General features: G+C 39.0%; 2 protein-coding genes across 3 annotated transcripts in view; both read left to right on the plus strand.

Annotated features, from left to right (window-relative positions):
• Positions 1-16,746, plus strand: part of Hs6st (heparan sulfate 6-O-sulfotransferase) — a 147,286-nt gene that overhangs the window by 120,135 nt on the left and 10,405 nt on the right. The window contains exons 4-8 of one of the 2 annotated variants that reach the window (XM_034968234.2): positions 3,361-3,486; positions 4,034-4,116; positions 6,246-6,490; positions 12,466-12,650; positions 14,748-14,884. In XM_034968234.2, coding sequence (XP_034824125.1) covers positions 3,361-3,486; positions 4,034-4,116; positions 6,246-6,490; positions 12,466-12,650; positions 14,748-14,884 — 776 coding nt within the window. Of the gene's footprint in view, positions 1-3,360; positions 3,487-4,033; positions 4,117-6,245; positions 6,491-12,465; positions 12,651-13,799; positions 14,018-14,747; positions 14,885-16,746 lie in introns of those variants that run through there. The other variant, XM_034968235.2, reaches the window with a different exon arrangement.
• LOC117996875 (uncharacterized) overlaps positions 1-16,746 on the plus strand; it is a 225,136-nt gene that overhangs the window by 115,433 nt on the left and 92,957 nt on the right. The gene's annotated exons all lie outside the window — the stretch shown is intronic.

The following is a 16,746-nucleotide window of genomic DNA, read 5'->3' on the forward strand; positions in this document are numbered from 1 at the left end:
CTCCTTTTTTTGAAGTCGGTTAAAAATTGCTTGCACTTGATAAAAAAAAAGCTGTTATAGACTAGTGGTTAGGACTTAGGACGTCCGCCTTCTAATCGGAGGTCGAGGGTTCGATCCCTCTAACTTTTCGGAGTTATGTGTGTTTTAAGTAATTAAATAAAGTAAATAATTAAATAAATACTTGCTTTAACGGTGAAGGAAAACATCGTGAGGAAACCTGCATACCTAAGAGATCTCCATAATGTTCTCAAAAGTGTGTGAAGTCTACCAATCTACGCACATGGCCAGCGTGGTAGACTATGGCCAAAACCCTTCTCACTCTGAGAGGAGACCCGTTCTCTGTAGTGATCCGGCAATGGGTTGATCATGATGATGGCGAAAATAAAATTTCGATTACACAATACAGAATTAACTACTCGTATTAGCTTGTTGTAATGCTGCGAAGATAAAAATGTGTCAAACATTGTAAGACAAACTGGGAAAATGTAGAAATATGTCGATAGTACTGATTTACGGTAAACATAGCGAACTGGAGAGTGAATATTATGATCTAGATTCTAGACTAACATTATGCTAACATTATGCATCGAAAGTGTATCCATCTACCTATTGTTTCCGATTGAATGCTCGGCGTCGAACAATACCTATAACTTAGAACGACAAACAAACCGATGACTCCTATAGTACGCGACAGGTAGAAATGGCAATCAGAAAGGGAACGCCCCGCACACCCGAACAGCTCTCACGCTAACCCGTTGCTGGCGAGCACGGGTGACGGCAGGTGTGCAGTGCATCTCCCCGATTCATACCCCGATTGCCATTTCAATTGTATAGTGAGCCTTCTGGAAAATTCTAATTTTACATGAGAGTGTGTTAAAAATAAACTATTATTTTAATTAAATCATAAACAGCTCAACTTGTATCAGTATACGTTAGATTATTATCTTCGAATGTAAGTTTATTTTTAAAAGTTTTGTGACCTAGACTGATATAAGGTCTTTTATGCATCTATCTTGAATCAAGATATCAAGTTACCTAAAAACGTTAGTTGACTCACTATACATAATATTATGAGCCATCGAAATGAAGAATTCTATGATATTTTTTCTCAAAATGAAAACTTGTTTATGAAAACTATACTAACATTATGTTGAGTTACATACTTTCCTTTTGTAACACGGCGAGCAAAGTACATGTTCTGGTGCCAAAATGTCTCCTTCACGGTCCACTAAACTTTACTACTGAATAGAAAATCGTATTGAAGTATTGTAGTTCCTTTTAAAACGAGGAAAAATATACCATTAGACTGTTTATTTTACCTAAAAGTATGACCTAGAACTTGTTGTTCTGTAATCAACGGATATGACCTCTACCTTCTTATCGCCTTTGTTAATCAGTGTTGCATGAACTACCAATTTCATTTAATAATTTACCAAAACATATTATGGATTTATGTATTTATGTTTTAATTAATTTTTGAAACGGCTACGCTGGCGAATGTGTGAATGATTTGTATTTTTTGCTGATTCCCCAAGTAAAAGTGTAAAAAGGCGTACTGAAAAAATTGACTTAGGAACAAAGCACCTGGATATAGGCGTTTCCTTGAGCGTGGCACCACACTCATTTTTCCGCCTTTTTCATGCAACCACTATCAACTACCCTCTCAAGGTCTCTCCATGCTGTGCTCAGCATTACCTCCACTCCGGACCATGTCTGCCCGAGCTGTTAGCAGTTTTGCAAATAAAACATGGCCTGCCTTGCTAATTTGGGCTATGTAGGTAGGTTTGGTTTTCCTACGGATTTCCTACAAGTAGTATATGTAAACGCTAGCCAGTATACTAGTACGTTTACCAAACTCTTACTTCAGCTTTTTAAATCGACTAGTTATCCTTACACAGGAACATTACGGAAACTACTATTTAAAGCTCTTCAACAAAAACGAGGAAATAAAACGCATGCGGTGTTCAGAGATCGGCTAAAATTATAATCCCCAGCTAACACACATTCAGTCAATGTGGTTTTATTGACTACACGACTACTACAAACTCAGCCTAAAGAGATTCATCATACAGTTGGTCGGGTCGTCGGAGACCGCTAGAGTCTAGACATTGCTCCTGGGTGGCAGGAGTAGGACGGGGAAGGATTATAATGGACAAAGAAATCAGTAGAGTGAAAATGGAGGGTACCATGATTAATACGATGGTTTCAAATTAGCGACATTTCGACCCAGTTGCATGAGTCGTGATCTGGGACTGTGGTGCTGCGAGAGGTGAAGATAGAGCAGTCACAGAACTCACAGACAATATTGAACTACCTTTGTATTCTTTTCGCTGGAATCTCACGAGCCGTCCGGCAAATTACATCGCAACGTCACTATAGAGCTAACTTTTTTACAAATACAAATACAAATTATTTATTTGCTGATTGTAGGTTACATTTTCCTTAAAGTTTCTTAAAGTTTCCTTAGCGCTTTCCATATAAACGTTTGTTTGGGCTGCGCTACGAATAAACTCCTCTTAGTTATCATTTTTCTTAGAATTGGATAAATCTTTCGGATATCATCATCACTTACCACCAGGTGAGATTGCAGTCAAGGGCTAACTTGTATCTGAATAAAAAAAAAAAAATTATCTGCAATGCTGACGTAAAGCCGGCTCGTCCGCAAATATCAAAAGCGTCGTCTCACTGTATGTATTTAGGCTGTGTGCTACAAGTATGCGTTGTATGCGTCCTGTGCCAAACTATCTGCTTCACGCTCCACTAGTCGCCTCTACGTCGAATATTCAAACGTTCCTTTTTTGCTGAATAGTTTTTGTAGGACGATGTGGTGTTCGTGCTTCTTAGAAATGTTTGTAGCCTTGAAATTTCTCGTTTTAAATTGGTTGCTTTAGTATCAGTTTATTCACAATGACAGCATCCCTCATCGCAAAAAACTTAGTTTGCTGTTTTATCCTGGAAAATGCTTTTGTTTCCTTTTCCTTCTTTCTGTGGACATATATTATTCCACTCAGGCGTCCCTGATACAAGAGATCTATCCATATCCTGAGTAGCGTTGCGCAAAGTGAAATTGGCTTTCATTTCATCTTCCTTTATACCTACCTCTATATAAAGAACTTTAAATCTGGTTGAACGGTTATCTATTAGCTGTTACCTGTCTGTATAAAACCTTGTTCATCGCAAAGTATTTTTGATATTAATGATACGTTATTGTAAGAATTTGTTATTTAATTTTAAACCAGTACGCAACGTAATTTTAAACGCAAGGATTGCTTATCTTATAAGTTATAACGTATTGGTTACATCGAAGTCCGGAGATAGATGATAGGGCTGGTTTACTAAAATAAATGGTTTTGTTCTTAGGTGCGGCCTTCACGCGGATTTCACGGAGTTGACGGCTTGCGTGGGCGGCGAACTGGACCGGCACGAGGGCTCGGCGGTGCACCGGCGATACTTCTACATCACACTGCTCAGAGAACCTGTTGCCAGGTAAATGCTTTACAATATTAATGCCCGGACAATCACAAAATGCGACCTGCAACGGCATAGCGGCTCCTATACTCTATCCACGGAAAGAAATTACTATAGCGCTCTCTCTGTTACGTAATCTCATACAAATGACAGAGCCAAAAATATCGGTGGGCGTTAATTTTGAGTTACCAATCAATCATAAACATGTTTTCAAAAAACCTTCGAAATTCAATTCGAAAACAGTTTATTTTGTGATTTGGTTGGTGACTCAAACTAATACTAACACCTAAGTAATACTACCGGCGTAGATAGATTATAGAAGTTATAATACAAAATATTGATCTATTGGCAATTTTATAGCGTTGCTAATGATTTCTTAACTAAGTCTGTGTATTTTTTATTTTAAAAGGTCTAATTTGCGTAGTTTTTGAATAATTTCGGTTCATTAGTCGTCATTCGTTCATTAATCAGACCATCAATACGAGTAATTTATTACCTATTTTGAATAAATCATTTGACTTTGACTTTGACTTTGACATTATTAAGGGTTAATGTATTGTTTCAGATATTTGTCAGAGTACCGGCACGTGAAGCGCGGGGCCACGTGGAAAGGTTCGAGGCACTGGTGTCAAGGGCGCACAGCTACAGGTAAGCATAATAAGTGGAGTTTTTTTCATCTTTTTTTTCAGTAAGAGTCACGTAATATATTTTGTATTTTATTTAGGAATAAATTGATACTGATACTTTATACCCTACTACTGTACCTAATCAGGTTGGAAAATTATATTTTAAGATACTACGGTGTAACCATAATGCTGGAATCGTAATCAGAGCACTCCACCCTCGTCTCGTAGAGTTAGATGTTCTGCTACAAGGTTCAAGGCAAATTGGCGTAGAGTCGTCTCAGCACTAATATTTTTGAGCCATAGAAAATTCTACGATTTTATTGACTCAACATGAATCGTATAGGAATGGGTTAGGGTAAGTCCGCACTGTGAAATTTCACCCCCGCGACTTTTTCCTCAGAATTCCGTGACATAATATGGAAAATGGATTCTTGCGGCTTCATACAATTTCTATATTATGTCACAGAACTAAGCCGAAAAATTTCGGAGTGAAATTTTGCAGTGCAGGCTTACCCTTAGATTACGTTTGAAGTATGTTTTCGCCCTAAAACGACGCTGCACGTGTTTCGTGTCCTGAGTAATTCTTTTGTTCTTTTCTAATGACAAAATTGTGTGACTCTTTGTCAAGCAGTGTTCATATTAAAATACCATACAATTATAATATGCTACGCTCAGTGCTTCATCTGATTTTATTAGTTGTGTTAATAAAGAACTTAGGTAGGTACTTACATAGGCTACACTAATAAGGGAAAAGTTTGTTTTTGATGTAGTTAATTTCCGAAACATGATGATTCAATTCTTAAAAATTCTTTCACTGATAGAATATAGCTACAATATCCCCGAGTGGAATATATATTACGTGAAGTAAACACTATAAATTACGTGAGCGAAGTCACGGAAAGAAGCTAGTATATTATATTTGTATGGACATAATTAGTATATTATAATATATTTTGTATAGGCAGTATCCTTAACCTTCTTACACAGCGTGGAATACTCTTCCACGATATGTGTTTCCTACCAATTACAACCCGGGCATCTTTAAAACACGAGTGAATCGGCATCTTCTAGGTAAACGCGTCCCATCTTAGGCTACATCATAACTTTCCATCAGGTGTGATTGTGGTCAAGCGTATACCTATAATGAATTAAAAAAAAACAGCGTTCATAATTCACACTTCACAGAGGAAATGCTGTGTGCACGCTATATTACCGTATCTGGCTCTTGTTGAGAGAAAGTAATAACATCACAAGTAGTAAGTAGTCTATTTTAACTGTCAATAAATACAGCCAGCGCGGTTCGTTATAATAAATTACGCAAAAATAGATCTTTTCGCTTGGCATAACCGCATAATGGAAACGTGATTCCGTGGAACACATGATATTTTAACGAACTTCGTACCAATTATGTCGGTTCACATGAAGAACAAAGTAGGTAATTAAAGGCGTAGCTTTGCAGAAAACTCAATGTAGACTTCCGCTCTTCAGATTCGCTGCGTTCCAAATTATAATGCGATTTGAGCTTTTAAAACTTTAAAAAGAGCAAACATTGAGTTTTATGCTTCAAACATTATTTTATAATAGGTGCATTTCGAAATTTTAATCAGGTTTTTAAAAAGCGCTCGGAATTCTGCTCAGATGTGTCGTATAGGAATGCTTAAGAGAGCCTCATCATATCTCTTATAAAATATAAAATAATATTATGAAGAGGTAAAGTTTGTAAGTTTGTTTGTAGGGGGTAATCCCTGGAACTACTGAACCGATTTTGTAAATTCTTTCACCAGTAGAAAGCTACATTATTTCTGAGTGACATAGGCATATTTTATTTCAAAACAATTGGAGATCCCTACGAAAATTGTAAAAAGCCGTGCAAAGCCGGGGCGAGTCGCTAGTCTCTTGTAAAACGCTGACGAGATGTTCTGCCTGCGTAATCCAGCTCGTGATTTTTGTTTGGTTTGACCTTGGCTGTGATATATTCTACCCGGGACGTCTGCCATTGTCTTTAACTATATTCGGTGGTCGACAAGCGCATCAGCGCAGAAGGGTACTGGTGAGCTCGCCAACATTGACCGACGTCATTTGCCCTGAATGTGAACGTATTATCTTTGAAATGTTTGGGTTATAACTTTGATATTGATTTTGTCCGCACAGCGGCGGAAGTACCAGCGTGTTACACTGGAGAATCTTGGCGAGGGGTGACTCTGGAAGAATTCGCGTCCTGTCCATGGAACTTGGCGAACAACAGACAGACTCGCATGTTAGCAGACTTGGCGCTGGTCGGCTGTTACAACGGAACTCTGCGGCATAGGACTTCTGATACGGACCGAGTACTGCTAGCGTCTGCCAAGCGCAACTTGGCTGCCATGGCGTACTTCGGGCTCACAGAATTTCAAAAGGTAAGATTTTTATTACAAAGGCAAATTGATTAGCGCAGTATATTCGGAGCAAGTTGGCTGTGAGAGACGATCAGACAGACACACGAGTAATCCTAAAGGGTTCAATTTTTTCATTTGAACTTACAGAACCCTGAAAATCGAGCAAATCTGTGGGCGTCTTCAGCCACTTTATCCACAATATTAAAGAAGCTTATTTTCATTTTCCAGTGAAAACTTTGAATACAGTTACGGATTTTCTTATAACCTACAACTTCCTTTACATTTCGCCTTGATAATAAACTTATTTCATGTTTAACCGGTCCACAAAACTTTTATTGTGACTCGCGTAAAATAAGTTTAACGTTGCAATTTCGAGCTCAAGAAATGTTATTATGAAAGAATAGAATAGAAGTTGTGACCAGTTAATACCAGGTCGATAGCTCGAGAGCCGTCTGGCTTAGTATAGGATATTACGTTGATAGTATTCGAGCGTCAAAACACTTCAGCGTTGAAGTAAAATGGACTTTATCAATGGTAATATCTAAGTTTTCAATGAGTGTGTCCTGTCTGTAATGATGTATGAACTGGAAACGTGGACATGGCCTCTCGTCAACAAATTACAAGTTGTTCAGCGCGTTATGGAGCGGGTATATGTTGGGATCTCTCTCAGTGATAAAATCCGGATCGAGGAAATTCGCAGAAGAACAAAAGCGACCGACATAGCTTAAAGGATTAGCAAGCTGAAGTGGCAATGAACAGGTCATGTCTGTCGCAGAACCCACGACGGCCGATGGAACGACGTTATTTGGAGTGGAGACCGCGTAGGACAGTGCAGGACAACCTCCAGCCCACTGGACTGATGATCTGAAGAAGGTGGCAGGAACCGATTGGGTGAGGAAGGACCGTGGTGACGCGCTCTTGAAAAGGCTGATATCCAGCAATGGACTCATACAGACTGATGGATTGGGTTGGATTGGACCTTTGTTGAAATGCTCAAGTTAATAAATAGCCAGCGCTCCAAACGGTAACACTGCGATATTAAATCAGGGGTACTGAATTTTTTGTCTTCAAATCAAGGTACTTTAGGTCAATTTTACTTTGACGTAATTTTGTTTCGCCTCTCGAACTCTATCAACGTATGTAAAATCTCATACTAAGGTCACTGGATAAGCAGTCTAAGTGCCTGTCTGCTGCGACAGAGCGCATGGAGTTTATTTGTTGCGAACAGCTTTTGTGCTTTCTGCAGTGTGCTTTTCGCTCTTTTTAGGATTCCGTACATCAAAAGGAAAAAGGAACCTTCATAGGATCACTTCGTTGTCTCCCTGTCCGTCTGTCTGTCCGTCTGTCTGTCTGTCTGTCTGTCTGTCTGTCAGGGAACCTAAAGGATACTTCCCCTTGACCTAGAATCATGAAATTTGACAGGTAGGTCTCATCGCACACGTAAGGGAAAAATCTGAAAACGATGAATTTGTGGTTACATAAAAAAAAAGTGATCATCAACAAATTATTAAGTATTTTCAACTTTTAAGTAAGATTAATATACCAAGTCGGTGATTGAGTGATAGAATCTTTCAAATAGCAATAGCTTGATTGAATGGTCATTATCATCATCATCATCAACTTGACGTCAACTTTTAGTTTTTTGTAGAAACTTCTACAAACCACTAGAAGCCATGTTCTTGCGCCGCCGGAACCCAGCGGCTCGTTGCGACTCGTTTGAGGTCGTCTGTCCACCTTGGGTCTTCCAACGCTTTGCTTCCCGTAGGAGAGGAGATCCGTAAGAGAACCAGAGTAACCGACATAGCTTAGCGGGTTGCGAAGCTCAAATGGCAATGACTTATGAGCAAGGTAGGTATATGCCCTGTCGTCTATCAGTTTTTCGAACAAAATATGGTTAGAAAAACCGGTAGACGTTAGAGTCTCAAGGTGCTGGAAGGGCGACTTCGCACCGGAAAGCGATTGACAGCAAAATAGTAATTTAACAACATGAATAGAGATCCATTCGTCATCGTCCGACGACCCCGCGGCAGATAAGTGCGCCCATTATTTGCACTTAACTCATTGTGCTTATCGCCATTTGTCGCGATTTGCCACTGCCGGCACGCGCTACGCTACACGGGATATTTATTAGTCCAGGCATTAGTAGGTATTACGGCTATTCACATTGTGCTCGTATCTATTAAGTAGTCCCGTTTTGACGATATCCCTGGCACAGTGGTGAGCGTCTTATCTTATAAGGGGGAGGGTTTAATTCCCGGCAAGGCAATGTAGAATACACTCGGAATATTATCTAAATAGGTACACCTATATAAAAAGAAAAGTCCTGAATCACTGACTAACACGCCCGGCTTAACCTTTGGACCAGAAATTTTACACAGAGGTTATCTTTATGATATAGGCAAGGAAAATAAAGTTGTGCTGTGACACAAGAGCGAAGCCGTGGGCAATCGCTAGTCATTTCTAAATTGTCTCTGGTATGGTCTAGTGGAGGACTTCTATCGTAGCTACTTATCCTCTACTTGCAAAGAAGTGCCGCCTAGCGGTTTACCATTTAGGTCTCTTGTAGGGATTTCCAGAATCAAGACGCCACGGGTGTTATGCGTCTAGGTCAATTTATCATCATTTGTCATTGTTATCTATATTATGTCATGCAATATGTATTGTAGACAAAGGTCAACTTGTAATAATGGTAAGGCTCCACTATCGGAATTCGGCAAATGACTCGAGTTCGGGTAAATTTTACTATATAGTTTGGCATTTGGCAAATCAACTGGCCACACTATTCGGGATACTAGCTATGGCGAATGTTTTGTGTTTGGCGAATCCATACTAGTATTATAAATGCGAAAGTGTGTCTTTCTGCCAGTCTGTCGGCCCGATAGCCGAACGGCCCACCCGTTCAACCGATTTTGACGAAATTTGGTACAGATATAGCTTGCTTCCCGGGAAAGGACATAGGCTGCTTTTTATTCCGGAAAATCAAAGATTTCTTACGGGATTTTAAAAACTTAAACCCACGCGGATGATATCGCGGGCATCATCTAGTTTTAAAGAAGGTGGCAAATCAGCCGACTGCCCCAGACATGACATTTTATAGTCCTCTTTGTGTTGTATTAGACAATATATATCCCGAAAAAACAAAGATATCTCGCGGAATTTTTAAAACCCTGTATTCGACAAAATCGGTTGAACGGATGGGTCGTGAAAGGCTAGCAGACAGACTATGGAGTATGGATAACGTAAAATAGTTTCATTTAGTATCCCATACGACAACCCCGAGCGAGATAAGTGCGGTCATTATTTGCACTTAGCTCACTATAGGTACTATAGTTGTATATATACTATTGTACTTGTCGAAATTTGCCATTGCCGGCGCGAGCTGTATTATATCACGGGTTATTTATTAAGTTCGAGCTTTCAGTGGGTAAAGGAATATAAATAGCAGCTTATATTATTTCAGTAATTTTTTTTTTGCAAATCTGACATTGCAAATGTAACTTAAAAGTCCGAGTCGGACTCGCACACGAAGGGTTCCATACCATAAAACACGGTATTATGTACTTATCTTGCCTATGTACTTAAAAAATTGCAATGCGGCTATTTTGAAATTCGTTTTTTTATTATTATTATTTGTTGCTTTTTTATTATTTGTTGTTATAGCGGGAATAGAAATTCACATTCTGTGAAATTTTCCACACTGACTATTACGGCTCATGCGATACAGCCCGCTGATAGACAGACGGACGAAAAGCGGAGGCTTTGTAATATCCCTATGGTACGGTACCTACCCGAAAAATAATAAAAATATTGTGAAATCGTAGTGGTGCTTCTTTAATTCATTTATATCTATTAGATCACTAATTTCGTTTAATAGGTATATCCTTTGATCGTAATTGCATCCAGAGCTCCTACATCGTATGCAATAGAGAGTCCCATTCAAGCGACCGTGCGTCGACCCCGCCGGAGATAAGTACTGTCATTATTTGCACTTAGCTCATTGTTCGCCTATCTCCATTTGTCGGCGATTTGCCATCGCCCGCGCCGCCACTAGTCATGCAGTTTTGCGGAATATTTATTACCTTGAACATGAATACTTATTTCGTTGGCTTATGCCAAAGAGGGTCAAAGAGGATTTTGACTTTTGACACAAGAAACTACTGCAACTTATGCATATCACTTGCCACCAGGTCTGATTGCAGCCAAGCGCTAGCTGCTGCTGATATTAATTCTATTTTTGTGCTGCAGAAAAGGGCTGTTCGAGCCATATACAGTATGGGGCCACGAGAGTCGCTGAGAACTAAATTTAGGGAAGTTAAAATTATGACAGTGCATAATCAATATATTTTTGAAAATTTACTGTACGTACATAAAAACATAAATAAATTTTAAAAAAAAAGTGACTGTCATAATATAAATACTAGAAATAAAAATAAACTTGTAATTCCCGCCTCTAGGCTCAGTAAAGTTAGCAATTCATTTGCTCGTAATTCCATACGTTTCTATAATAAGCTTCCAGAAGACATATTGGAGATGTCTCTCAACAAGTTCAAAGTTTTCATAAAACGTAAACTAATTGAAAAATCCTATTACAATGTAAAGGATTATTTAAATGATAAGCAAGCTTGGGAATGAGTTGCTTAACGACTTTGTGATAGTTCTAATAAGTTTCAATAATTTTGTAAAGTGGTGATAATAAAAAGAATACCCGGCTGAGTTTGTTGTGGGCTCTTCTCAGACCTGGGCGCGTTTGGAACCCTCGTAGCTTTAGTTTTAAGTTTGCGTTATAATTATCACCACTATATTATCTTACAAATCTAACACTATACCAGACAATCAATAAGAGTAATTTATTACCTATTTTGAATAAATCATTTGACTTGACTTTGACTTGACTTGACTATAAATTAAAAAAAATGCAAGGTACCTATATAATAACGACCGTAACAGCTCGGTAAGTTGAGCTCAAGACCGATAGACGGACCAAAATAATAATGAGCCTCGTAGCGTGATATCGTAGTATAACAATAACGTTGTTTTTGCGAGCATTCTGGTTTCACCCTGTATACTTATAGCTCCCACAGATATTCCATATTCCGATAGACATAATATCGTCCAATATCAACCGATAGATGTCCATTGTTGGACAAAGGTTACTTATAAGCGTAGGTATATGCAATCATCTGTTAATCTATTGGAGGGTCTGCTAGTTAATGGGTTTTTCAGTGATATTTCAAAACCTCGGATCCCCAACATCTCTATCATCTTCGAACTATGTGCCCCACCTATCGCCACTTTAGTTTTGCAACTCGTTAAGCTACGTCGTCGGTTACTCTGTTTATTCTATTGATCTCCGCATTTCTGATTTGGTCACGTAGAGAAACTCTAAGCATAACTCTCTCACTCGTTAAGTGACTGAGCTTTCTTGTGATATTCTGCATATTTCCATAAAAAAATATAACAATCAGTATTCAATAGGGTCTAAATTAGTATCATCATAATCATGATCAACCCATCGCCGGCTCACTACAGAGCACGGGTCTCCTCTCAGAGTGAGAAGGGTTTTTGCCATAGTCTACCACGCTGGCCAAGTGAGGATTGACAGACTTCACACACCTTTGAAACATTATCCAACTCCATCTCTCGCAGCACTGCAGTCTCGTCGTGACTCGTGACCAGGACCCGTGCAATTGGGTCGCAATATCGACAAACAAAAGGCCATGTGCGGATTGGTAGACTTCACACACCCTTGAGAACATTATGGAGAACTCTCAGGCATGCAGGTTTCCAAACGATGTTTCCTTCACCGTTAAAGCAAGTGATATTTAATTACTTAAAACGCACATAACTCCGACAAGTTAGAGGTGCGTGCCCGGGATCGAACCCCCGACCTCCAATTAGAAGGCGGACGGCCTAACCACTAGACTAACTTCAAAATTAAATTAGTATTAGGGTCTGAAGTATTCGATGAAATTTTTAAAATTGTTGTCTTTTTGCAGATATCGCAGTACGTGTTCGAGGAGACATTCAACCTGCGGTTCGCGGTGCCCTTTACACAACACAACGCGACTGTGTCTGGCGCCACCCTGGCTGCTCTGTCGCCCACACAGGTCGCCCATATCAGACGGCTTAACTCCCTCGACCTTGAGCTCTATGAGTTTGCAAAAAACCTCATGTTCAAAAGGTTAGTATCAAACGTCAGTGATAATTAAATCGCCACTGTCTATAGTAGCTTGTTCGCGGTGCCATTCTGGCTGTTCGGTCCAGTCGCCACCCAAATCGTTCATATCAGACGGTTCATTTCCCACTTTGAGTTCTTTGATTATACCAAAAACTCCATGTTCATAAGGTTAGTATGGAATTCCACCAACCAGTGTGTTAAGCGCCATATTTGCGCGGATCTGTCGAAAAAGAATTCCGGCTGCGTTTTTTTCCTTATTTATTCTTTACCTATTCGTTTATTTATTCATTTGACTAAAATTACATGAAGCCCCGTCAGGCTTCCTAGACTTGCTTGTTATTCGCGGACATTCTGACTAAACCCTATGGACATGTCTTGTCCATACGGTTTAGTCAGAATAGCTAGCAGTAGCTCTGCTCTTTTTTGAAGGTGCCTAAACATAGGATTACTTTTAAACCTCTCTAATTGGGTACTTACAACTTAATTAGCACCGATATTATTTTAGATACAGGATTATCATTAAATCATTAATTTATAGTATTAAATCATTTGTAGCGCAATGAATTATTAATTGCCGTTCACATACGTATACTTACATATTATGTGTAATATTATATCTACATTATAGTTTATACCTAATACCTATTTCATACCAAAACAATAAACTTATTGCTTACTAATAATTTTGGCATGGCCTGGCATGGAAAATATTTGGCTAAATATACGCCGACTTTCTTAATGTCAATTGGGTAATTGCCTACTTTTGAATTTGATAAATATTATTACTTTATTATAAACTAGGATAAAAATAATGACGTATGCTGAAAAAAATGCTAAAATCTAACAAAGATTTACAAAGTTACAGGCATTTTAATTTTGGAGTGGGAGGGTCTTCTAACCCTTTCTCGCAAAACGAAAATTTGTATGAAACCGCACGAAGCTACTATGGCATTAGTGAGGTGTGACGTCAAAATGCTATATCTTTATCTCTGTCTAATCAGAAATATTTAAATGCTTATAACTTTTTTGTTATTTGATCGATTTAATTAGTTTTTTCAGTTTACGTCATTATTTTTATCCTAGTTTATAATAAAGTAATAAAAAAATTGGAGTCAAATACCCAATTATACATAGTTGTATCTCTGGGTGTAGACTCGCTGCCCAGCTGCCTGCCGGGGCTGCCAGGCCTACCCGCTCCTGGCCTTCAGCAAAGGATCATAAAAGATAGAAGATTCGTAGGACAAAAGCCATGTACAATATTTATTAACAAAGAACCGGTGTTCAGCTACTAGATATATATTCACTGTGATACACCTTAGTTTTAAAGTAAAATTGTGTTTTGATTAAAACCATTGAACTCCAGAAGTAGTTTTTTTAATTCAAAACGTTGGTAATAACATATCAAAATGAATGAATAAATTCACAAATAAAACGTGAACAAAAGATTTTAAAATTTCAAATACGAGCATTAACAACACAATAAGTACATAATAATTTTATGAGTAGATGTTAGTACTTAGTGCAGTGATCGCAATACAAGTATAGTTAGCGACAGGTCGAGATGGCAATCGGGGTATGAGGCGGTGGGACGCCCCGCACACCCGCACTCGTCCGCACAAGGTTAGCGCGGAAGCTGAGCGGGGATTGCCATTTCGACCTGTCGCGTACTATAGGTAGTCTAATCTGAATTTACAATAATATGACGGACGGTGGGGGTGTCTATTTACCACGCGATATGATCGTCATTCAAGGTTTTGTTTTATAAGGCAAGAGAGCTAGGCTCCATCGTAGCTCACTTGCCATTTAGTCTGATTGTAGCGAAGCGAAGACCAGTATCTGTATGCGTAGAAACATCCCTTCCACTGTCGTCCCGACCTCTTTTTACACCTGAAACCAACTGTATAGTGTGCGCAAAATAAGTCCCGTTTGAAGACGAGACGCATGTACAGAATCAGATCTCAGCCGGGCTTCTGTGTTTAATCCTAAGTCTTGCGAAAACTATGTTGTAAATTCAGATTGGACTACTTGTTTTGCGATCACTGTACGCGACTGACATCAGCGTAGGAGAATTTAGGCTTAGGTATTTGCTAATCCAAACAGATTCGAAGCACTGAAGAAACGCGACAGTGACTTCGAGTTCCGGTGGCAACATCTCGGCGAGGTAGCGCCAAGGAGTGGCGTCACTGAATTCGATTGGGACAGCAATTTGGAAGACGCTACCACCGAAAAATCGAGAGGCAAGTACCATCTGGGAAAAGGTTTCTATCACTAAGACATATGCACATGACGACATTTTCGCGAGTCGAATCTATTTAAGAAACTTGTCAGAGCTGCTTTCAAATAGCATAGCGTTGGAGTTTGATAGTCCCAATGAATGAAATTCACTGTTCGTTCCTTCATTCCTGAAGATCGTGGTCCAGGCAAGATCCCAGCCTCGAATTGATCAACTGTTTCCATTACCTTCTGTCGGTGGCAAAGCGATGATGGAGAACTGGCGCGAATTGGATTCAGTTGTTCAGACCATCTTGTCACTGACAGCTGACACATACTCACTGTTCATATAAGAAAATTATAAACTTTTGAACTGGTTCCTCCTTCACCTCTATTATCATTCCGCAAGGCATCGTCAAGGTCTGCACCCGTACGTAGTCGAAATTCAATGGACACGTCGAAACAATTTTCTTCCTCGTTTCTAAAGCGAACCACTTGGATATGGAACGCTCTTCTGCCACCAGTATTCCCCTCCACTTTTAACATAAGTATCTTCAAATCAAGAGTTAATAGGCATCTTCTAGGTAATCGCGGTCCATCTTAGGCTGCATCATAACTTGCCAGCAGATTTGATTTCAGCCAAGCGCTAGTCTATATAATAGCTTTACATATTTTGCTTGAGACAGCTCCTGATAAATTCGTCATGTGCAAAAGCTCTAAAGGTGGACTTTTGAGTCGAGCGTCTGTCTAAAGACGCGACAGACGCTCGACTATGAAGTTTAAGACATAGTAGTCACAAAACAATTTAACATTCAATCCTTTCTACCGATGCTTTTCTGTCTCTCACGCAAGCAATCTAAGTAACTCGAATTGAACAAATAAAATCCCTCTTAGTACGAGATTCTCCTTCAATGTTGTTTGATAAAGTAGGATTTAATAAACCCTTTTTCACAAACTCTCAATAATTCAATTGCATATCTAATTTAAGGAAAAAAATAACCTCTAAATATATAAAAAGCTATCAGCTAATGTAGCTTTTTATTGAGAATTTGTGAAATAGGACCTGAGTATAATAGTAAGGTCCCAGCATCAAAATAATATTATAGTCTGGTTATGTTAAGCATGAGCTAACTTAAGGCCCAGTGTCCGCTGGAAAGTAATTCCCGCAATTTTTTGCAGAAATCAGCTTTTTGATACTGTGTAGATATTCTCTAGCAAATAACTTCTACAAGTTTTGTATACCTCCAAAAACTTGCAGAAATTGACGTAGACATGAGAATGACAGCGATTTTGCAAAAAAACTCTCCAGTGGATTTTGGCTTTAAGGTTTACGAAACCTAATAGTCGCTTGGCTAAACTTCTTTGTATAAACTAAAAGTTTCCTCGACTTCACGAATATCAATGGCTTTTAGTGTAGATGCTTCTATCAAAACTAACTTTCCCAATAGAGATTGCTCAGTCACATCTAACTTTTAGTTGGATTACTGCTAAATTGCCAAGTTGCTGTAAGTACCGTCTTAGGGCACTTGGTCCTCAAATGTTTTTGCAGATCTATTATGTCAAAGTCCATTTAACAGGCCGTTTATGATTGCAAATAATATAAGGCCAGGGGCAAATCAACAGCAATTCCTTACGCGAATTTTTTTTTCAGCATTTTGTTCGCTTATTTATGTATATAGCGCGTCCCTAATGTTTCAACATACAAAATTGCAAAAAAAAATCTGTTACATATATGTAACACTAGCTGATGCTCGCGACTTCGTACGCGTGGATTTAAGTTTTTGAAAATCCCGTAGGCACTCTTTGATTTCCCGCCAAAATATGTAACTATGTTACTCTCCGTCCTTTCAACTATCTCTGTGCCAAAAATCAAGTCGCTTGGTTGCTT

Source organism: Maniola hyperantus, chromosome 4 (assembly GCF_902806685.2).
Source record: "Maniola hyperantus chromosome 4, iAphHyp1.2, whole genome shotgun sequence".
Taxonomy (NCBI): Eukaryota; Metazoa; Arthropoda; class Insecta; order Lepidoptera; family Nymphalidae; genus Maniola; species Maniola hyperantus.